Below are 23,903 nucleotides of genomic sequence, written 5' to 3' on the forward strand. Positions count from 1 at the left end.
CAACGGGTCCCACACAGTCCAACAACGGGTCCCACACAGTCCAACAACGGGTCCCACACAGTCTAATGGGTCCCACACAGTCTAATGGGTCCCACACAGTCTAATGGGTCCCACACAGTCTAATGGGTCCCACACAGTCTAATGGGTCCCACACAATCTAATGGGTCCCACACAATCTAATGGGTCCCACACAATCTAATGGGTCCCACACAGTCTAATGGGTCCCACACAGTCTAATGGGTCCCACACAGTCCTCCATACAGTATAATGGGTCCCACACAGTCCTCCATACAGTATAATGGGTCCCACACAGTCCTCCATACAGTATAATGGGTCCCACACAGTCCTCCATACAGTATAATGGGTCCCAGACAGTCCTCCATACAGTATAATGGGTCCCACACAGTCCTCCATACAGTATAATGGGTCCCACACAGTCCTCCATACAGTATAATGGGTCCCACACAGTCCTCCATACAGTATAATGGGTCCCACACAGTCCTCCATACAGTATAATGGGTCCCACACAGTCCTCCATACAGTATAATGGGTCCCACACAGTCCTCCATACAGTATAATGGGTCCCACACAGTCCTCCATACAGTATAATGGGTCCCACACAGTCCTCCATACAGTATAATGGGTCCCACACAGTCCTCCATACAGTATAATGGGTCCCACACAGTCCTCCATACAGTATAATGGGTCCCACATTAAAAAAAAAAAAACACATACATGTACCCCGTTCCCTCGCTGCTCTGGTCAGGATGCAGATACAGTTGAAGGTGCAATGCCGTGGGGAAGGGGCCTGTGCCAGCGTCACGGGCCAAATATAATCACCCTGGGGGAGAGTTTGATATGCGTGGCCTAACTGGTCTGCAATATCTACATTGTGTGATTATTGGGGGTCCCATACGTAGAACGGAGGGATCGCTGAGCACAAGTCCTCGCAGAGCAGCACCGACCATGTGCCCAGTACAGCAGGCACAACACAAGCAGGTGAATCTCATATGGCCGCTCTATGACCTGAAGGGAAAAGGGGCGATATATGGCGACGAGAGGGGCATAAATCTGTTATAAAGGGATCTTGATAAATAAAATCCTATGAATAGGGATTGATCCCATATAAATAGTCTAAAGAGAAAGAAGTGATATTTCAACCCCTTCAAAAAGGGGGATTGTCCGCTGCTTAGAAATATTTCTAAAACTGGCCCAAATAAAAAATATCCATCTATACATACCCCCATTAGAGAACTTCAAGACCCTTTTATTCCTTAGTCAGAACTGAGTTACAAAGAAGGAGTCTTAACATTTGGAGAGTTTGTGGTCAGCTTATGGTCGAGAGACCCTTATAACAATTAAGCCCCCCGTGCACTTAAGATAGACGTCGGCCAAAAGATGCACGAACCTGCAGCAACGCCGCCCGACTCTCCCATACACAGGAGCACTCATGGGGTCCTGCGTCTTGTTTCCCTTAATTGTAATCCCTGCTTTTTGGTAGCAACGGTGTCGCCAGGTCTACCATGTTGGGTCACCTCAGAGGACTACAAGGACTAGTTAGGAACATGATGCCTCCATGTTTTATCCTGTATTGTTAGACAACCAACAGGAGATTAGACCCCTAAAATATAACTTTTATTCGAATATGCTAAAAAGGACTCAGTAGTCACCATAACAACAAACACAAAAACAAGACAAAATGCCAGGGAACAGGGATAAGTCACACATCAGTCGGGAAGGTTTACGGGCTCTATCTGTCCCTATTTTGTCCCTAAATTCTCTCCCTTCCTGACAGCGGAGGTTGGCACCCTAATTTTTGCTCCGTGGCGCCCCCGCTCAACGTCGGTGTCCCTAATATCCCTGGTAAATCTCTATCTTTATATTTAAAAAACCACAATCGTGAATAAAAGATAGAGAAAAGTGAACGTACAGATTAAGAAGCCGACAATTCATCATAGATATGCATTTAAGGAGACCCAAGTCTATATATTGCGACAATAATAATAGCCCTGGGAATTTTTTAGAAGGTAAAATTTGTCTCAAGATAGCTGGTTTATTACATTCATACACAAGCCAGCATATACTAAATAACCAAAGCTAATAAAGCAGGTTCTGTTATATATGAGACTAATCCCCAGAAGTAATGCCCACAGACCGGTATCACATGTGCGTCCTGCTCTATGTCGTTCTAAATTGTCAGAGCCAGAATGTGATAGAGACTGTAACACATACAAGCAAAACAAATGACCAATTCTAAATGCATTATAACAATCTCAATATCATTTAGTAAGGAATAGCATTTATCATTGGTAATGCATTATGTCACATCTCATAGATATCAAAGAAATAACACAAATCATTAGTGATTCCTAATATCCTATGTCAGAAAATACAGGGATTTAGCACTTATCATAGATAGTCCCTCATATCATGTCCCAACGAGATATGAGGGATCATCAATGATAAGTGTTGCTCCCTGTCTATTTATAGGATATCAGACTGTCTTTGCATTTGGGACATGATATAAGGGACTATCTATGATAAGTGCTAAATCCCTGTATTTTCTGACATAGGATATTAGGAATCACTAATGATTTGTGTTATTTCTTTGATATCTATGAGATGTGACATAATGCATTACCAATGATAAATGCTATTCCTTACTAAATGATATTGAGATTGTTATAATGCATTTAGAATTGGTCATTTGTTTTGCTTGTATGTGTTACAGTCTCTATCACATTCTGGCTCTGACAATTTAGAACGACATAGAGCAGGACGCACATGTGATACCGGTCTGTGGGCATTACTTCTGGGGATTAGTCTCATATATAACAGAACCTGCTTTATTAGCTTTGGTTATTTAGTATATGCTGGCTTGTGTATGAATGTAATAAACCAGCTATCTTGAGACAAATTTTACCTTCTAAAAAATTCCCAGGGCTATTATTATTGTCGCAATATATAGACTTGGGTCTCCTTAAATGCATATCTGTGATGAATTGTCGGCTTCTTAATCTGTACGTTCACTTTTCTCTATCTTTTATTCACGATTGTGGTTTTTTAAATATAAAGATAGAGATTTACCAGGGATATTAGGGACACCGACGTTGAGCGGGGGCGCCACGGAGCAAAAATTAGGGTGCCAACCTCCGCTGTCAGGAAGGGAGAGAATTTAGGGACAAAATAGGGACAGATAGAGCCCGTAATCCTTCCTGACTGATGTGTGACTTATCCCTGTTCCCTGGCATTTTGTCTTGTTTTTGTGTTTGTTGTTATGGTGACTACTGAGTCCTTTTTAGCATATTCAAATAAAAGTTATATTTTAGGGGTCTAATCTTCTGTTGGTTGTCTAGTTTTGCAATTGGGCCCCGCTTATACATTCCTTGTTCAGGTGTTTAATCAGATTTTATCCTGTATTGCTCCTGGCTGGTTTTTACTCTTTAAAGGGAATGGTACCATGGAGTAGACACCCAATCAGCTGGTCTTCCAGCACAAGACCAAAAATGGTAGTTCAACGTGGAGTTCCAAAGATAAAAGCTTTAGTACTTGGCCGTTGATATTCCAAGATTTCAGCTTTAACACGTCTATCCAAGTGAGTGCAAACATTTACACGTCTTCCACCTGGGTGTCACCACCGGCCAAGTAACTGGGAAAAAAAAAACAGGAGATAACTCAGTTATCTGCACGGTGTCCTCACGCCGTCCCCGGCACGGCGGATCACATTACCTTAGAAGGAAACGCGCTGCTCGTGAACACTGACAACTTTTTTTGGGGGAGGATTTAAAAAAAAAAAAAAAAAAAATTCTGCCAACGCAGCACAGACTCAGCAGAAGACGAGTCTGGAAGTGAAGGCATCTTAAAAGCGAAAAAGTTATGTAAAAAAAAAAACACCATCCCCCTCGCAAAGTCATGAAATATAGTCCAAAAAAGCAAAACAAAAGGGACATATGAATGGGGCAGATGAGAAGGAGTCATAAAGCCTGCTCCACCTGTCTGCACACACCAAGCCCCGCCGCATAGAATGACGACAGCTGTAGTCTAAGGGCTGAAAAGCCGCGATGACCAAAGACAAAAAGATGTCATCGTATCCTTAATGCTCATTCATACAGCACAGCTGTTTCGTTCTTCTCGTCCTGGGGGGATATAGCAAGTGGTGAGAACAGCATGAGGAACACAAGAAAAAGAAAAAACATTCCAATAAAATGAGCTGGGCAACAAATATTCATGAAGTCAACTTTTTGCTTTTCATGATGCCTGCCCCTTTAAGGATCGGATGGTCCCGACTGGGTACACCTTGTCGCGGTGGGACGGCTTTTACGCTTTTTGATCAGAATAGTGTTTACTATGTACTGTTACTATTTACTTACTATAGGGTATATATGGTCATTCTGCTTTTTTTCTTGGGTTTTGTCTGTGAAATGGCCACGGTGTGAACGTGCTCTTAGGCAGTGCAAGTATACCAACTTATGCTCCAACTTATTTCTTTGGGTTTCTTGTACTTTGTACAAACAGGGGCCAGGCTTTCCATGGACCGGTGTCTGAACAGTCGAGCCGGTGTCTGAACAGTCGAGCCGGTGTCTGAACAGTCGAGCCGGTGTCTGAACAGTCGAGCCGGTGTCTGAACAGTCGAGCCGGTGTCTGAACAGTCGAGCCGGTGTCTGAACAGTCGAGCCGGTGTCTGAACAGTCGAGCCGGTGTCTGCTGGCTCTGCCCTTATTCACACTGAGGTCGGCTGACACAAGGTGTGGTTTTAATACTAGAGGCAGGATAGGATGGGTGCACCTTGTCGTGGTGGGATGGCTTTTACGCTTTTTTTGATCAGAATAGTGTTTACTAGGTATCCTATATTATTTACATGGATTATTACTATTTACTTACTATAGGGTATATGCTCATTATCTTATTTTATTAGGTTTTGCCTGTGAAATAGCCACCGTGTGAACGTGCTCTTACACTTTGCAGGTATAACAACTGATGCTCCAGCTAATTTCTTTGGTTTCCCTTAAAAGGACTTGGCAACAGATATAAGCCAGGATGACTGCTCCTGATTGCCATACTACATATACAAGAGGACGCAAGTCAATGCAATGACTCCAAGGATACGGCACTGGCGTAAGAAAAATGCTGTCACCTGCCACTTTACTGAGCATTTGTGCCACCATGTACCGATAGCGCCCGTACAATCCAAGATCAGGCTTTGGTTTTGTACCGATTTTCCAAAACTCTTTTTATGTGGTGGATCCAATACATCAGAAAACTTCCCCCAAATTAAAGGGTCGGCTACATCTACCCCATGGCAGGGCGGCTACTCCTGCAGCACCAGGGCAACCTGATTTTGGTAGGAAGATACAGCCTGGTAAGGGAAACGGATATCTGACTGTCCATAAGTGGCCATTTGTGTACGTTCAACGGCAGCAAGCAGAGATAGTTAAAGTACTAACAACCAAATGTGTCTTAGTGATGACCAAAAAGGTTCGTCAGACACTGGTAGTCCATGGCCACCGCTTCACAGTACAGTGAACCTCCTACTACAAGCGTCATCCCCTAACGAAGTAATGGGTACATCATGCTGTTATGATCATGGGGGGCTACTAATCTGAGGGTCTCCTGTAGGTAGTAAGAGGGTCACAGGGACGTGGCCAGTGGATCAGGGCCCCGCAAATCTTTTAGCTCAACTCTACTTTCCCATATTAGGCTCGATTCGGACACAGTGGCCCAAGGGACCCCATTATAAGTCCAGAGGGTCTACTCATTGCCACCAGGGGCATTTAGATCCCTACGGGGCATTCACACTCCATTTGCAGAAAAACTCCTCGAAAACATTGCAAATATATCCTAAAAAACTGTATTCACCGGAAAGGCAGCTGAAAGTGAAAGTGTTCTATAAAAGTAAGGATAACCTTTTTTTGGAAAGGAACATACACTTATTTATAAGAAAAAAGTACACCAGGCATAATATATAAATTTTAGCAGGGGCGCCTTCAGGTGAAGATTGACGTCACTGGAGACAAACATCAGGAAATTCTTCACACTACGCTGCAATTGTAACCGCACTGTGGTGCTAAATGAAGGAGATAAAACCCTAACAGGCTCAGCCTGGTATAGAGACCAGGGGGCGACCAAGAACGCAACCCCTAATCAATCCCTCGGGCCGATCACTGCACGATGAAGGACTGTGGGTGTGAGAGCGGGCAGAGCGTCAATCAATGCAAAAACCAGCCAGCCAAATGTCAACAGAAACTTGGATCCGAGCAATGGAAGCAAAAGAAACCGAGGCCGAGCAAACAGCGGCGGGGCAGGGGGGAAAGTAACTGCTGAAGTGAGATACTGTAAGAGGGGAGGGGGCAGCCTGCAACCACCAATACAGGAGCCTGAATTTATCATCATTACTGCACGCCATTCTGGACTCACAGATCCCCCCAAATGCAGATGTATCTCTGTTCACTAGATGACCGATAGCCGCCTCACTGACCTAAATACTGGCATCCCCATAGTAACCGAGGATTCCTGTCCCACCAAAACCTTTTAGCTTTTCGGGAAAGGAAGGTCTGATCTGATCTGGTGCTCCTTAATGAAAGAGGGGACCTCTTATGTATATACAGAAAATCCCTCTATATTGGGAGATGAATAACTCTGCAAATACATTACTTATCCTGCATTATACTCCAGAGCTGCAGTCACTGTGCACAGAATTTACTGACCCCGAGTTACATCTTGTATTATACTCCAGAGCTGCACTCACTATTCTGCTGGTGCAGTCACTGTGTACATACATTACTGATCCTGGGTTACATCCTGTATTATACTCCAGAGCTGCACTCACTATTCTGCTGGTGCAGTCACTGTGTACATACATTACATTACTGATCCTGAGTTACCTCCTGTATTATACTCCAGAGCTGCATTCACTATTCTGCTCGTGCAGTCACTGTGTACATACATTACTGATCCTGAGTTACATCCTGTATTATACTCCAGAGCTGCACTCACTATTCTGCTGGTGCAGTCACTGTGTACATACATTACTGATCCTGTACTGATCCTGAGTTACATCCTGTATTATACTCCAGAGCTGTGCTCACTATTCTGCTGGCGCAGTCACTGTGTACATACATTACATTACTGATCCTGTGCTGATCCTGAGTTACCTCCTGTATTATACTCCAGAGCTGCACTCACTATTCTGCTGGTGCAGTCACTGTGTACATACATTACATTACTGATCCTGAGTTACCTCCTGTATTATACTCCAGAGCTGCACTCACTATTCTGCTGGTGCAGTCACTGTGTACATACATTACTGATCCTGGGTTACATCCTGTATTATACTCCAGAGCTGCACTCACTATTCTGCTGGTGGAGTCACTGTGTACATACATTACATTACTGATCCTGTACTGATCCTGAGTTACCTCCTGTATTATACTCCAGAGCTGCACTCACTATTCTGCTGGTGCAGTCACTGTGTACATACATTACTGATCCTGTACTGATCCTGAGTTACATCCTGTATTATACTCCAGAGCTGTGCTCACTATTCTGCTGGCGCAGTCACTGTGTACATACATTGCTTATCCTGCAGAGCTCCTGTAACGTCATACCCCCAATCATAGAATGTAAGGGCAGATACGGGCAGGGCTTTTCTATCATGGGAGTGAAGGTCCCTTTGGACCAGTATCAGTCTACCGCTCATTGTCATTGTGGACTGTCTGCAGCCTCCTCCATCGTTCCCTTATAGAGGCTTCGGTAACTGTTTGTCATTAACCTCTAACAGATCAGTGTGAGGCTGGATCCTCCGCCCGGCAGTTTTGTTTTAGGAAAGGCCTGGAAAAATGAGAGGACAGCGTTCCAGTAGAAGCCATCAGCCATTGTGTACCTGCCACCCTCCTTGTACTACGCCAGGAATTACCTGGACCAGGATTAGCATGATCCGGCAGGGTATTGATCTCAAAGAGGGCAACATCTACTGCAATGCAACAAACAAGGACTACCAAAAAAAATGCATTTCACTTTGGGCCTGGGCACCTGCGTGGCCATTACACATGGTGATTTCTAGCCCGATCCTTATGCATGGTACATAATAGACCTTATAATTAGGGTGTGAGAGTACAGAGCCCCGACAGATGGATGGACCCTCCGGCAGCAGCGAGGACTGCATACAGCAGGCGAATGGTGCAGTCACTAATGCAAAGCGAGGAGCAGACGGGGGATTCCTGCTTGCGACAGCATCACAACCTGATCGCAGAACCCGCAGCGCTATGCACGGTACATGGCTAATAACGGGAAGCAGCAAGGGATCCATCATCAGCTTATCCATACGCCATGAAAAGGCAGGGGGGTTTCCCAGTGCTACCCCCCACTAAATCAATTACGCAGCATATGATCTAGATCTAAGATATCAGCAGAAAAGGGGTTAATGCATCCAACAGGTGACAAGGGCAGAGGGGTGGCTGGGGGGGGGGGGGGGTCATCCATAATAAACCTATGGGCAGATTCCCCTTGCGGCTGCTGCTAGACATGGTCGTCTCACAAAGCTGGAGAAAGACTGTTGGGGACCGAGCACAGCTGTCTCATCCATTGAGAGCAAATTCCACACACTGTATGAGTCAATTATTACCCTGCACATAGAAAACACTGACATATGTTTCCTGGGGGCAGCCGAGACCCGCTCACCCACCAGACGCTGCTGGGGCGATATATATATCACCAGGGCAAGGACTACTCCCAAGAGAAAAGTAGTCGATGCTGCTAGAAATGTGCTAAGAAAAATTCTGCCCTGTTTCCAGCGCTCACAGGGTTAATAGGCCCAGGCTAGAATCTGGATACTTTGTATTTATTATAGCTTTCTTTATTTACTTTCTTTTTTTTATAGGAAACATTGTTGCCAGCCCTGAGTTCAGTCCTTCCTATGGGCCTTGATGGGGACATGTGACGGCCATTGTTACACACAATAACACTCTCCCTGTAAAGCAAATACCAAGGAAGTGGCCCGGGATGAATAGTAATGGAGAACTGGAGAAATGCACAATTCTAATGAAGGTGCAAGCAGTAAACTCCACAGCGGGGGCAGGGGGGCTGTGTTATCTGGTGTGCACAGGGTGCTATGGGCAGGATACCATATGCAGGGATGATATAAAGCCCCTGGCATGGGCAGGACTGTACACAAAGAACAGGCACCCTGAATGCAAAACATCATGTACATAAGGGGGTCTCCAAATAGTCACGGGGGCAGCAGAGAACCTGGTGGAGGTGGCAGGCGATGCACTAGGTGGAGGGGTATAGCATTAGTGTTAGTGCAGGAGGAATGAAAAATGCCATCCTGAACCCAGACTTAGGCCACAAGTCCACAACTTTGGAGTTTTTATATATGGCGGCAGCTATTGGAGGGCAACCACTCTGTAATGACCCACAGTGCGACTCCACCACGTGGTCCAGGCCGACACCTACCTCTAATGTTAAAACCAGGAGGATGATCGCGGGTAAACGACTACTGAGCCAATAGCGGCCATGGAGACTTAAGGGGGCCCTCAATGTTCATGTGCGCCAATAGACATGTGAACTAAGTTAAGAGGGAGAGGACAAGCTAGGAGTTGTCAGAGAGTCATCAGGGGGTGCTGGGTGGCTTTATGCCATCACTGAATGTTGTGGGCGCTGTACTGGCCAAGGGGGCATGTGATAAGGCATCAACTACATGGGCGCCATTATGTACCAAATGACCTTGTGAGCCCCAGCAGGGGCTGGTGTCATATCAGGACATGGCCATGCAGTGGGGATACAGCGAGCACTAAGGTAATGGATGGCAGGGCAATGCCTGGTGCTAGTAAAGTCACAAGCTTCCAGTGACAAAGACGGGGCACAGCGGACAGGCAAGGATATTACGTAGGGGGGGGGGGATACTGGTCAGAAGGCAATACAAATACTGACTGGGGCGCTACAGACACCAGACTGTCACGGGGGAAAGTGCGTTACGGACGCCGGATAGAGGGGGGGCGCTATGGACGCCGGATAGAGGGGGGGGGGCGCTATGGACGCCGGATAGAGGGGGGGGGGCGCTACGGACGCCGGATAGAGGGGGGGGGGGCGCTACGGACGCCGGATAGAGGGGGGGGGGGCGCTACGGACGCCGGATAGAGGGGGGGGGGGCGCTACGGACGCCGGATAGAGGGGGGGGGGCGCTACGGACGCCGGATAGAGGGGGGAAAGTGCGTTACGGACGCCGGATAGAGGGGGGGCGCTATGGACGCCGGATAGAGGGGGGGGGGCGCTATGGACGCCGGATAGAGGGGGGGGGGGCGCTACGGACGCCGGATAGAGGGGGGGGGGGCGCTACGGACGCCGGATAGAGGGGGGGGGGGCGCTACGGACGCCGGATAGAGGGGGGGGGGGGGCGCTACGGACGCCGGATAGAGGGGGGGGGGGGCGCTACGGACGCCGGATAGAGGGGGGGGGGGGGCGCTACGGACGCCGGATAGAGGGGGGGGGGGGGCGCTACGGACGCCGGATAGAGGGGGGGGGGGGGCGCTACGGACGCCGGATAGAGGGGGGGGGGGGCGCTACGGACGCCGGAGCGGCGCTGGGGGTGCGGAGACGGAGCGGCGCTGGGGGTGCGGAGACGGAGCGGCGCTGGGGGTGCGGAGACGGAGCGGCGCTGGGGGTGCGGAGACGGAGCGGCGCGGAGACGGAGCGGCGCTGGGGGTGCGGAGACGGAGCGGCGCTGGGGGTGCGGAGACGGAGCGGCGCTGGGGGTGCGGAGACGGAGCGGCGCTGGGGGTGCGGAGACGGAGTGTGTGATGCAGAGGAGTGGAGCAGTTGTGCAGCCGAGCTGTCAATCATCCCAGGGTTAAATGAATGGAGACTTAAAGGGACAGCACAGGCAGAGCTCCTCTCGCGTCCAGCACTCTCCAGACCGGCCAGAAGCTTGTAATCCCGGGCTGTCTCACCTCATGGTGTCCGTTCTCCTCCTCTTCCTCGCTGCTAGTGAATGGAGATTCTCCTCTCCCCGGTTACCGGAGCGCAGACAAGCAGTGGCATCCGAGCTCGGTAGAGGGCTCCACTAATTATTCCATATAGGGCAATGAGGACTGAGGAGAATAGTCACAATACGGCTCCTCCTCGGTGCAGCTTTTTCCACAGCAGCCGCCGCCGCTGCTACTGCGACCGCCCGTCTGTGCAGCGACCCACAGGGCGCATGCGCGGACAGAAGACACAGAGAACAGGCTGTGCGCGCCCCCGGCCACGTGACGTACCGCGCTCACACAAGAAAGACCCTGCTGGGGAAGAGGGGCAGAACTCGCGCGTTCCCGACGGCGTCAAACCGCGCCCACTGTGCCGTCCTCAGCTGTTCTGAGGGAAACCTGTGGAAGGCGTCATCAGACATTACTTAGCGGTGGGCGGGGCTTGTCCTCTGGTCATGTGACCGCTTATGCTGGGCTGATAGCACTCATTAATAAAAACTCATTAAAGCAAAACAAACCTCTTTGTTGTCCATAGCAACCAATCACAGAGCAGCTTTCATTTCTTTAACCCCTTAAAGACTGGGCGATTTTTTTTCTAACAAGTGTGGTGAAACGGTGTCAAACAAAAGGCAATTCCACTGTTGTTTTGTGGAGTTTTGTTTTTACGTCTTTGTGCGGTAAAAATGACCCAGTAACGCGATTCTCTAGGTCGGTACGATTCCGCCGATACCAAACTTGTAGAGGTTTTTTTTTATTGTTTCTTTAGTGATTAAAAAAATTCAGAACTTTTAATGGAAAAAAAATATATATAGTTTTTTGCCACTTTCAGAAACTTTTTTTTATTTTTCCATCCAATAGAGCTTAATTTTTTTGTGGGGTGAACTTTTAGGGGTTTTTTATGCTATTTTGGGGGAAGATACAAAATTTCCTCACTTTTTATTGTATTTATTGGAAGAGACGGGAAAACGGCAATTCTGTTTTTTTTTTTCCATTTTATTTTTCCGTATTTACTATACGGGTTAAATAATATAATAATTTTATTTATTTTTTTATTATTATTTTTTAATTTTGGGAAAGATTTTAAAGTCTATATTTTTAATATTTTTTAAATCTTTTTTTATTATTATTTTTACTCTTTTTTTTTTTTTTTTCATTCCTGATTCCTTGTACTTTATACTGCATGTTCTCTCATTGGTGTCTGTTCACGCTAAGTTTTTTTTTTATTTTTTAGTTTTTGGAGCAGAAAATCTTCGAAAACCAAGAGTTTGGATAGGAGAGTTGGGATGTGTACACCCTTGATGGAAAATGCTCCAAACTAGGAACTGTCCAATCAAAAGGCTACAAAAAAAAACACTTTAGAAAAAAAAAAACTCTCCAAGGCTAAGTGCATACGACGTCTTTTTCAAGCAAATTCCGCCTGGAGCCTGTATATAAAAAAAAAATGCTAAAAAGAGACAGAACGAATACTCTCCAAAATCTCAAAAAAGTCCTCAAAAACTTTGGGCCCCATTCTTCAAAGCTTTTACCCCAGAATTCTGACGTAAAAAGTTTTGAAAAGTTTTGGTGGAACACGAAGTTGCGCCAAAGGTTTTGCAACTTTTGGTGCTCCTATACCATTTTCATAAAAAACGCCAGTCTTGATGAATCGGGGTCTTGGAGTTTCCACACAGTTTGTACTCTGAAAACTCAGCAAAAAGTCTCAGTGTGCACATTGCCTTAGGGTATGTGCATATAAAGCATTCAAGAGGTTTTCATAGGCAAAGCTGCTTTAGGAAAAAGACCAAAAGACGTTGTGTGCACCTTTTGATTGGACAGAGCCTAGTTTGGAGTGGATTCCATCAGGATCCATGTCTAAGAAATAATATGAACGTCTTTCGCTAAGCGATTTTCAAAACCTCTACCGGGAGAAAAAAAAAGTTAGAAAAACTCCTCATATGAATTAACAACAATGTGGATTTCCATAGAAAATTAAATTAAAAAAAAAGTTTTCCAAGAGTTTTTGAAGTGGATTTTGGAGAAGATAAACAACTTCTCCAAAAACTCTGTGTGCACATAGTTTTTGGAGGAGTTTTTGGAGAAGATCTGGTCCAAAATAAGCTTCTCCAAAAACTTGGCAAACTTAATCTATGTGCACAGAGAATTTTTTTAGGAGTTTTTGGAGCAGATTCTGGCTCTGCACACGGCGTCTTTTTCAGGCAGATTCCACTTGAAGAAAGTGCGGCAAGACATCGATGTGCGCATGTTCAGTCTTTTGTTATTTTATTTAACAGATTCAGGGTTTGGAGACTGTGAAGCAGTGAAAAGGTGTAGCACGTCCATCCACAGGGCAGCTTACGCTAGTAAAAAGATGTCGGAAAATTCACCAGGGAAGCTGCTTAAAAGTCAAAGTCCGCCAGATTTATCCTGAAGCGACTTTGCCTAGGAAAACCAGTGTCTTAAAGACGTCATGTGCACTCACCCTTAGGGTATGTTTACACTGCATTTACACTTTTCCTATAGTTTTTTAATCAATTCCACTCATAAAAACTCTAGAAAAAGCGCTTATAAAATGCTCAAAATATTTGTTTTCTTTTACTCATTTTTTTTTCTTTTATTAATTCTTTTATTCAGTTCATTTGTTTTTGTTTATTCATTTCTTTGGAAAAAACGACTCGCTGTTCATATGTTCCGGCTTTGGCGCATCTTTTATACACTTAAGTCGTTCAAAGATGCCAAGTGATTAAAGGGGTTGACGTGTCCGCTCTCCTGTTCTTTTCCGATAAGAAGACACTTAAAGGGGTTGTCCACTAATCGGACAACCCCTGCTGAATCCCTATGTTTCCCCTTTGTAAAATAATAGTATCTATACTCACCTAGAGTGCAGATGCCGTTCCAGTGGTGGAGAACCCCTTTAAGGCCATGGCCCCACTATCAGTATTCAGTCAGTATTTTTTCTCAGGAGTGGGTGATAAATGCAGAATTGGTGACTTGTTTCTATTATACCTTTCCTCTGATTGTTCCTCACCTGGTTTTGGCTCCCACTCCTGAGAAAAAATACTGACCAAATACTGACAAAATACTGATAGTGGGGCCGTGGCCTTATACCTACAATACAGGACAATGGGAAGGCTAAAAAGACGCCTGGAAGACGCCTTGGTGCCTTTCTGAGAGTTTTGAAAGTATTTTCGTCTGATAAAAATATTAGTATTCTCTTTATTTCTGAATGGATTTTTTAAAAAGTCAAAAAGACGCCCAAAAAGCACTGAAAAAATTTTTAACCAAAATTGCCGTCACAAATAAATGCGGGCAAAGCGCTTTAAGTAACGGCGATTCTGTTATTTTTATTTATTTTTATTTTTTTTCTGTATTTACTACATGGTTAAATAATGTAACACTTTTATATATTTTTTTAATTTTATTTTTGCATTCGAAAAACTTTTAAATTCTATAAGAAATGCTAACAAAAAAACAATCAGCCTTATAAAACACAAAAAAGTCAGAAAAAGAAAATAAACCATTCCTGAAGCCTTGTCACTTTTGAAAAACTGATGTTTTTGAATGCCAGAAAAAGACGCAATGTGAACATAGACTTATAGAAAAAACCTGAGTGTCCTGCTTTCCCCACCCACTGACACAGGAAGCCTGTGTAGTGAGTTCCTCTGCCACTCATGGAGTCTTTCATCCCTTGCCCTCCCATAGAAAAAGACTGAGTCTTCCTGTGAGCTTTTGAGTCTTCCTGTGAGCCTGTGAGTCTTCATGTGAGCCTGTGAGTCTTCTTGTGAGACTGTAAGTCTTCCTGTGAGCATGTGAGTCTTCCTATGAGCCTGTGAGTCTTCCTGTGAGCTTTTTGAGTCTTCCTATGAGCCTGAGTCTTCCTGTGAGCTTGTGAGTGTCCTATGAGCCTGTAAGTCTTCCTGTGTGACTGTAAGTCTTCCTGTGAGCCTGTGAGTCTTCCTGTGAGACTGTAAGTCTTCCTGTGAGCCTGTGAGTCTTCCTGTGTAGCCTGTGAGTCTTCTTGTGAGCCTGTAAGTCTTCCTGTGAGCCTGTGAGTCTTCCTGTGAGCCTGTGAGTCTTCCTTCGAGTCTTCCCGTGAGCCTTCCTGTGAGCTTGTGAGTCTTCTTGTGAGACTGTAAGTCTTCTTGTGAGCTTGTGAGTCTACCTGTAAGCCTGTAAGTCTTCATGTGAGCTTGTGAGTCTTCCTGTGAGTCTTGTTGTGAGCCTGTGAGTCTTCCTGTGAGCTTTTGAGTCTTCCTGTGAGCTTGTGAGTCTTTCTGTGAGACTGTAAGTCTTTGCGTGAGCTTGTGAGTCTACCTGTGAGCATGTAAGTCTTTGTGTGAGCTTGTGAGTCTTCCTGTGAGTCTTGTTGTGAGCCTGTGAGTCTTCCTGTGAGCTTTTGAGTCTTCCTGTGAGCTTGTGAGTCTTTCTGTGAGACTGTAAGTCCTTTTGTGAGCTTGTGAGTCTACCTGTGAGCCTGTAAGTCTTCGTGTGAGCTTGTGAGTCTTCCTGTGAGTCGTGTTGTGATCCTGTGAGTCTTCCTGTGAGCTTTTTGAGTCTTCCTATGAGCCTGAGTCTTCCTGTGAGCTTGTGAGTGTCCTATGAGCCTGTAAGTCTTCCTGTGTGACTGTAAGTCTTCCTGTGAGCCTGTGAGTCTTCCTGTGAGTCTTCCTGTGAGCCTGTGAGTCTTCCTGTGAGTCTTCCTGTGAGCCTTCTTGTGAGCTTGTGAGTCTACCTGCAAGCCTGCATGTCTTCATGTGAGCTTGTGAGTCTTCCTGTGAGTCTTGTTGTGAGCCTGTGAGTCTTCCTGTGAGCTTTTGAGTCTTCCTGTGAGCTTGTGAGTCTTTCTGTGAGACTGTAAGTCTTTGTGTGAGCTTGTGAGTCTACCTGTGAGCATGTAAGTCTTTGTGTGAGCTTGTGAGTCTTCCTGTGAGTCTTGTTGTGAGCCTGTGAGTCTTCCTGTGAGCTTGTGAGTCTCTGTGAGACTGTAAGTCCTCTTGTGAGCTTGTGAGTCTACCTGTCAGCCTGTAAGTCTTCATGTGAGCTTGTGAGTCTTCCTGTGAGTCGTGTTGTGAGCCAGTGAGTCTTCCTGTGAGCTTGTGAGTCTTTCTGTGAGACTGTAAGTCTTCTTGTGAGCTTGTGAGTCTACCTGTGAGCCTATAAGTCTTCATGTGAGCCTGTGAGTCTTCTTGTAAGCCTGTGAGTCTTAATGTGAGTCTTATTGTGAGCTTGTGAGTCTTCTTGTGAGCCCATAAGTCTTCTTGAGAGCCTGTAAGTCTTCTTGTGAGCCTGTGTCTTCCTGTGATCCTGTGAGTCTTCTTGTGAGCCTGTGAGTCTTCCTGTGAGTCTTCTTGTAAGCCTGTGAGTCTTCCTGTGAGTCTTCTTGTGAGCCTTCCTGTGAGCCTGTGAGTCTTCCTGTGAGCCCGTGAGTCTTCATATGAGCCTGTGAGTCTTCCTGTGAGCCTGTGAGTCTTCCTGTGAGTCTTCATGTGAGCCTGTGAGTCTTCCTGTGAGTCTTGCCTCTTCTGCCTTCACCCCGCTTTTTGAGTAATGTAAAGCCATCAATCATCTATGTGTCTTATCCCATTTTGTGCGCACTGCTCTTATACAGATATGCGTCTCCATGGTTACAGACTACAAAACAGGTGTAGTCAGACTCTGCAGTCATGTTAATATCTCTCCTACAGACCACGCAGAGTTTGTTTCTCGCCTGTAAACCATAGAGATGCGCCAGCAGCGCAGCGGATGGGGTTGTCCCCTCGGTGGTCTCCATGAAGGCCGCGTCACCCCCATCTTCCGTGTTGTGTACAATTGTCATAGCGATGGCTCAAGGAGGGGGGCTGTCAGGGAAATGCAGGCGGCTGAGCGACGATTCTCTCACACTTCATCTGCAGCCTGGAGAGATCAAGGTTTAATTAACACAATCTGAAATCCCTGAGCGCTGCCTCCCCTCCTCCCGGAAAGCAGCGTCATACACACCCTCCCCCCAATCTCATTCACATGGGCAGGTCAAGTGGCAAACAATGAGAAAACTGTGCCAAATCTGTGCCAAGTTTCATGTACGAGAACAAGGAGGGCTCCAGGCGATGTAACTGTGGCTGCAAAAGATCCCGAAAATACTAAATAATAATTGCATAAAAAATAATTGCATAATAAAAAGTTTTGCAACTTGGAACCCAGTTCATTAAGTCATTGTAGCATTTGCACCTGTTTTTTGTCGAGTTTTTGGATGTTTTGTGGCTTTTTTTTTTTTTTTGCACCAAATTCGTCTTTCCATTTGCGTCTTCTCTGATGTCTGTGACGCGCCCCCTGGGCCGTGGGGTACTCAGGAGCCGGGCCGGTCGGTGCTGGGGGATGTCACAGTGGCAGTGACCCGCTCCGTGACCCAGGGCGGTCAATAAAAGGGGGGTTATAGTTTTTATAGTTTAATGTTCGTGACGCCACCTGTGGTATGCAGCTATATGGGGGCCACCGCTGCGGTGCAGATCCTCTGGAGCTGATGGTGACGCAGCAGAGTTGGGTCAGCTCTCCACAGGCAGAGCTAAGCTCCAGGGCAGTGTAGATGTTGTATGAGGTACATGTTGCTGGTGCTGTGTAGTGCAGGGATGGCGCAGCAATTATTCACAGACACAGTGGGGTGCAGTCTTCAAGCTTTACTGACGGTTTTCAGACTCCAAGTTACCAGCACCAGGGTAACCTCCCACGCCGTCTTGTGTTCACCAAGGGAGGGGTTCAGCAAACTCCCAGGTATCTCAAGAGTATGTAACGGGACCCCAGTCTGTGTGCCTTCCTCGGTCGTCTTCCTGTGCTGGCTCTCACCCTCCTGCCCTGCGCCTCGCAACCAGTGTCCCAAGCAGGTAACCTCAGATTTTGGCGGGCAACCTGTAGTCCCCTGAATCCTGTGTGGCTACCTTTTCGGCTATTTAGTTGCGGCAATTAGCAACTACACCCTGAAAGTGCAGAAGCCTCTGGTTTCTAGCTGAGCCTTGTAGTTCTCCACTAGTTTAGGGGTCGGTCCCCTCTGCGGCCTGATCCCTCCACGTCCTGGAAGCTTCGGGCACACGGGTGGCATCCGCACTTCCCGTGCACCTGGGATCCCCTCACTCCTGAAGCCTTCCTCGGCTCCCTTCCTCTTCAGCCTTTCCTCCTGGGCCTCTCAACTCAGGCCTGCTTCTCCTGAGCAGAGCTCCTGCAGAACTCCTGCTCCTCTCACTGTCCTCCTCTGTCTGTCTGACCACTCCCAAGATGGCTCATCTTTTTATACTACTGCTGAAGTGCTCCCCTGTCCTTCTTCCTCTGTGGCGACTGAACCCGCAGGGGTGCCACATCTGTTTTATGTGTTCGTCTGTTTGTTCGTTTTTTCTTTTATGTTATCCATTGTGTGTTGGTGACGTTTTGGGCTTCCAGATGTTTCTTTTTGGCCGAATTCATCATTTGCAACTTTTCAAAAAGTCCAACAATTTCTAGCAAATGTTCTTTAGCTCTTCTACCCTGGAGTGATTCAATGCAAGTTAACAATTTTTCCGACATTTTGCAAAATGGGCGACTTTTTGCACTAAAAAGGTTAAGGGCAAAAAAAAAAAAATGACAGTTTTTGAACTGCGTGCGCCATGTTGATAAATTTCAGAGAATACCACAAGGCAAAAAGAAAAGAAAAATGACTTGGGAAAAAACCCCCACAAATGATTAATCGGAGCAGCACAAATTGCAAAGAGGTGCACAAAATCAAGTGCACAGCCATGTGCTCTGCATTGGGAGTATGGGTGGTACTGATAACCTGTGCACCTGGCAGACCCCATTGATTTTTAATTAGATGCATTGGGGAACTGTTATGGAACCTGTCATCAGGTTTTCCCAATATAAAGTACGGCCAACACCTTTACCGCCTGTTTTACAGTTTTCTTGGAAGATGTATTCGAGTCTCCAAGCCCCTCTGCATAGCTCCAAAAATATGTTCTATAATTTCCCCCAAACGGTGCGGTCTGGTCCAATGGTCGTCTCTGGTCTTGATCTGTCGCCTCCTCTCTGGTTGCAAACACCATCCTCCTTCCCTGCTCCGTATGGATGACACATCCCATGTTAACCACACAGTGTCCCTTAATTGTGCTCCTGCGCAGGCGTACTTCGCTCTTCCCTGCTGATTGCAGAGCAAGTACTGTAATACGCATGCGCCAGGAGAGGCCAAAGAGCGCCGATGACCCGGAAGTAAAGCTGGCGCATGTGCATTATTGTACTCTGCTCTGGAAGGGTTCCAGACTGTGGTTACTCCTGTGATTAACCATTGCCCTTCAGGAAGATACTAGACTTTATTCCTGTAATTAACTGCTTCCCTGACAGAAGATACCATTTTACTATACAGTCACTGTTACCATGTGTATGTCACACAAGCTGTGGGAAAGACTTAGTGCAACACAAAGGGAAGAGGGAAAGGGAGCCCAGCCTCTACGGAAAGGGGGGAAGTGGAGACCTCCTAGGCTGATCTACTATCAGCCTGTCTCCACTAACGTCTCTATATTGGTTCTTCACCAATCGCCACACACATACCTCTCCCTGTCTTTCACATTGCATTTGGTCATGGCTAGGGAATGAGCACTAGTCGATCCTCACTGAACACTAAAGACAACAAGGGGGAACAAAGAAGGGAAAATCACTTAGCTTTAGTCGACTCCAGACAAATGCGCCCGCGTCCTCTAGACCAAAGAGGAAGAAGTACTGCTCTCTCTCAAGCCTTCACATGGGGTAAAGTGAATATCATCGGCACCTCCCTGTTATGCACACGCCCGGACTGAGCGGCGTGTGCGTGTGATTGTAGTGATTCCACTGGACCATGAACCGGAGAGTGCCTGGAGGGGCGTGACTAAGTATCTGGCCGATCCGACAAAATGGCACGACGGCATACGACGCCAGTGCACCAGGGAGAAACCGGGCAGAGGGACCAGGTGCTACTCCAGGTCAAACTCCGGACACGGGGGTTGACCCACACAGGGATTACTGGATCAGGCTGGTTAGGCTGGCGCACAGACTGGAGGGTATAGGCAGGCACGACTGGTATGCAGGCAGGCGGGTAAAGGCAAGCGCAGCTAGAGTGCAGACAGGGAGGCACTAGCAGGTAGGAACACAGGCGGGATAGGACCCAGTACACACTGGGACTCAGGAACAATACAGGTAGAGGGGTACAGGCAAGCACAGCTAGAGTGCAGACAGGGAGGCACTAGCAGGTAGGAACACAGGCGGGATAGGACCCAGTACACACTGGGACTCAGGAACAGGCAGGTTAGGCTGGCACAGACTGGTGGATATAAGCAAACACGGCAGGTATGCAGATGGGTGGATACAGGCGAGTATGCAGGCAGGGAAGTACTGGCCGAAAGGACGGGCTGGAGCACAGAAAGGTTAAGACCCAGTACAGACTGGGTCACAGAACCGCAGATGCGGTAGACAACCACAGCAGAGAGGGAACGCCCGAAGCGGTGGGCAAGAACAGAGCAGGACGGGGCTGCAGGAGCAGCGAGCACAAGCAGGGCAGGACAGGACTGCCGGAGCAGCGGGCAGAAGCAGGGCAGGACAGGACTGCCGGAGCAGCGGGCAGAAGCAGGGCAGGACAGGACAGCCGGAGCAGCGGGCAGAAGCAGGGCAGGACAGGACTGCCGGAGCAGCGGGCAGAAGCAGGGCAGGACAGGACTGCCGGAGCAGCGGGCAGAAGCAGGGCAGGACAGGACTGCCGGAGCAGTGAGCAAGGAGTAAGAGCAGACTAGAACCGCCGGAGCGGTGAGCAAAGGAGTCAGAGCAGGCTAGAACCGCCGGAGCGGTGAGCAAAGGAGTCAGAGCAGGCTAGGCTGAGTAGGGGGGACAGGGCTCTGTTCACACGGAACAGACAGGAAGGGAAAGGCAGAGCCAGACACCCACAGGGTACTTGCAGTGAAGTAGCGAGTGGACCACAAACTCACAAACGGGAGTACAGAGACAACAAGCAGGAGTTAGGTACGAGTTCAGACTCTGCAGAAAAAGGAAGGGAACGGACATAGAGGCAAAACAGGTAAAGGATAGGAGAGAGTTCAGACTGGAACTGAGTGTACGGAGGAGACCGACACTGCAGCGGAATACAGGAGCGGGTCTGGGAATACGGCCCCCAGAGAGGCAGGACGAACAGGCAAGGAGCGTGTTCAGACAGGACAGAAAAGATACAGGAGCGGGTCTAGGTAATCAGCCCCTAGAAGGCGAGAGGAACAGGCTAGGAGCGTGTTCAGACAGGTCAGACAAGATACAGGAACAGGTCTAGGTAATCGGCCCCTAGAAGGCAGGAGGAACAGGCTAGGAGCGTGTTCAGACAGGCCTGGAAATACAGCCTCCAGGATAGGCAGACAAGAGAACACAGAACGGGACCTGGCACCTTCAGAGTGCAAGCACACACTGAAAGAAACACTATGCTCAGGCAGGAATAGATGGGCGCAGCTGAGCTATATACCAGGTGACAGACAGCAATAGGCTGAGGACGCACAAGAGGTGTGACCCACAGCAGGTACAAAAAGCAGGAAGTGATCGGGCGCCGCCCTTAAGCAGCAGAAACAGACACAAACAGACAGCATGGAGAGAAGCCAGAGAGACATTCTGGACAGGAGATCAAGTGCGCGCTCTTGCACAGTGGGAGATGGACCACTATGCAAGGACGCCGCCAGGTATGTTACAGTACCCCCCCCCTTACGCCCCCTCTTCTTCAGGCCTGCCAGAATCTTCCGCAGGGAATTCGAGGGCCAATTCTTCACTTCGAAGAGATCACTTCCCCTGTCCACCGGAAAAACTGGTCTCCTCTGGGTAGCTAGGATGCTACCTCCCATCCAGCCACCCTTAGCAACAGACGAAACGGGTGGAGTACCAGGAACAGCACACAAGGAAGTCTCTCTCCACATATTTTCAGGTGGCACCCCAGAGGGTACAGGAGACAACTGGAAGTCCTCCACCGGGTTGGAGGGGGACAGAGACTTGGGGGTAATCTCTGCTTCGAGGTACATCTTGTCAAGCTCACAGAAAGAAATAGACGGGTTATCAGGTACATAATGAGGAAAAGTCACTGTCTCTTTGTTTTCTGGTGGTACCCCGGAGGATTCAGGAAACAACTGGAGGTCCTCCGCCGGGTCAGAAGAGTGCAGAGGCTCAGAGAAAACATCTGCTTCAGAGTACACTAGGTCGGACTCACTGGACGAAGCAGGCGAGGTATCGGGTACCGAGTATAGAAAAGTCTCTGTCCATTCTCCACCAGGTGGCACCCCGAAGGGTTCTGGAGACAACTGGCGGTCCTCCGCCTGGTCAGAGGGGTGTAGAGACTCACGGGTAACCTCTGCTTCAGAGTACACTAAGTCGGACTCACTGGACGAAGCAAGCGAGGTATCAGATCCAGGATATAGGAAAGTCTCTGTCCATTTACCACCAGGTGGCACCCCGAAGGGTTCTGGAGACAACTGGAGGTCCTCCGCCTGGTCAGAGGAGTGTAGAGACTCGGGAGTAACCACTGCTTCAGAGTACACTAGGTTGGACTCACTGGACGAAGCGAGCGAGGTATCAGGTACAGAGTATAGGAGAGTCTCTGTCCTTTCGCTACCAGGTAGCACCCCGAAGGGTTCAGGAGACAACTGGAGGTCCTCCGCCTGGTCGGAGGGGTGTAGAGACTCGGGAGTAACCTCTGCTTCGGAGTACACTAGGTTGGACTCACTGGACGAAGCGAGCGAGGTATCAGGTACAGAGTATAGGAGAGTCTCTGTCCTTTCGCTACCAGGTAGCACCCCGAAGGGTTCAGGAGACAACTGGAGGTCCTCCGCCTGGTCGGAGGGGTGTAGAGACTCGGGGTTAACTACCACTTTGGGGTACCCATTGTCAGGCTCACAGGACGAAGCGGACAAAGTATCGAGTACCGGGTGTAGAGAATTCTCTCTCCATTTGTCATCGAGTGGTATCCCGGAGGATTCAGGAGGCAACAGGGGGTCCTCCGCCAGGTAGTAGAGGTGCACAGACTCTGAGGTAACCACAGCTTTGGAGCATCCTTGGACATGCACACCGGTTAAAGTGGGTGAAGCATCTGATGCCGGGTGCAGGAAGTTCTCCTGTGTGGAGTCTGGATGGGCAGAAGTCTCTTCGGGCAGGAGAACTGGTGCACTACCCACGCACATTACCCGTTGGGGCTTCTCCGGGATACAGGGAGATGAAGCTTCAGTAGGGACTTCAAGGTTGGGGTCAGGAGGTCTCAGGGAGGACAGACCCTGGCGTGACGGCTTGCCTCTACGTCTAGCACGTCTGGACTGCCTCTTGAGGTTGGGAGAAGTATTCCGGAAAGCGTAGTCACCCTGTGAGGATTCTGGGTGGGCAGTAGTCTCATTGGGCTGGAGGACTATTGCGCTACCCACACACATTACCCATTGGGGCTGCTCCGGGATATTGGGAAGTGAAGCTTCAGCAGGAGCCTCCGGGTTAGGATCATCGAAGACCATTAGAAAGGCCACCAGGAAGGCCATTAGGTCCAGGAGGATCGGATCCTGTGTTTCATATAGGGGGTTGATCCATTCCAAGGCATCACCCGCCAGGTAAGACATAATGAATGCCACCTTAACCCGATCGGTGGGAAAACATAGAGGGTAGAACTTGAAGTGTAGCATGCATTGCTCCACAAATGCACGACTTTGTCTAGGATCACCATAATAACGTAGCAGATCCGCGGGAACGAGAGCAGATAGATCCATCTGGACGGGTGCGTAATTCGCCTGGAACTCAGCTAAAGGAAAAAAAAAAATATTTATTTATTTATTTTAATGCATGTATTCGCTGGAAAACTTCTCAGAGAGCGAAGGCCGTGGGGCTCAACGGGAACCATGGCCTGAGCATGCTGTTATGCACACGCCCGGACTGAGCGGCGTGTGCGTGTGATTGTAGTGATTCCACTGGACCATGAACCGGAGAGTGCCTGGAGGGGCGTGACTAAGTATC

At 48.0% G+C, this 23,903-nt stretch overlaps 1 protein-coding gene across 3 annotated transcripts in view; it reads right to left on the reverse strand.

The window, feature by feature from the left end:
* ENAH (ENAH actin regulator) overlaps positions 1-11,229 on the reverse strand; it is a 58,336-nt gene extending 47,107 nt beyond the window's left edge. Inside the window, exon 1 of one of the 3 annotated variants that reach the window (XM_073671871.1) lies at positions 10,944-11,229. In XM_073671871.1, the coding sequence (XP_073527972.1) occupies positions 10,944-10,948 (5 nt within the window). In that variant the 5' untranslated portion in view covers positions 10,949-11,229. The remainder of the gene's footprint in view (positions 1-10,943) is intronic. The other 2 variants (XM_073671872.1, XM_073671874.1) reach the window with 2 other exon arrangements.
* Positions 11,230-23,903: the final 12,674 nt, after the last annotated feature.

Source organism: Phyllobates terribilis, unplaced genomic scaffold (genome assembly GCF_046119375.1).
Source record: "Phyllobates terribilis strain yellow unplaced genomic scaffold, ASM4611937v1 Scaffold_3__8_contigs__length_932513732, whole genome shotgun sequence".
Lineage (NCBI taxonomy): Eukaryota > Metazoa > Chordata > Amphibia > Anura > Dendrobatidae > Phyllobates > Phyllobates terribilis.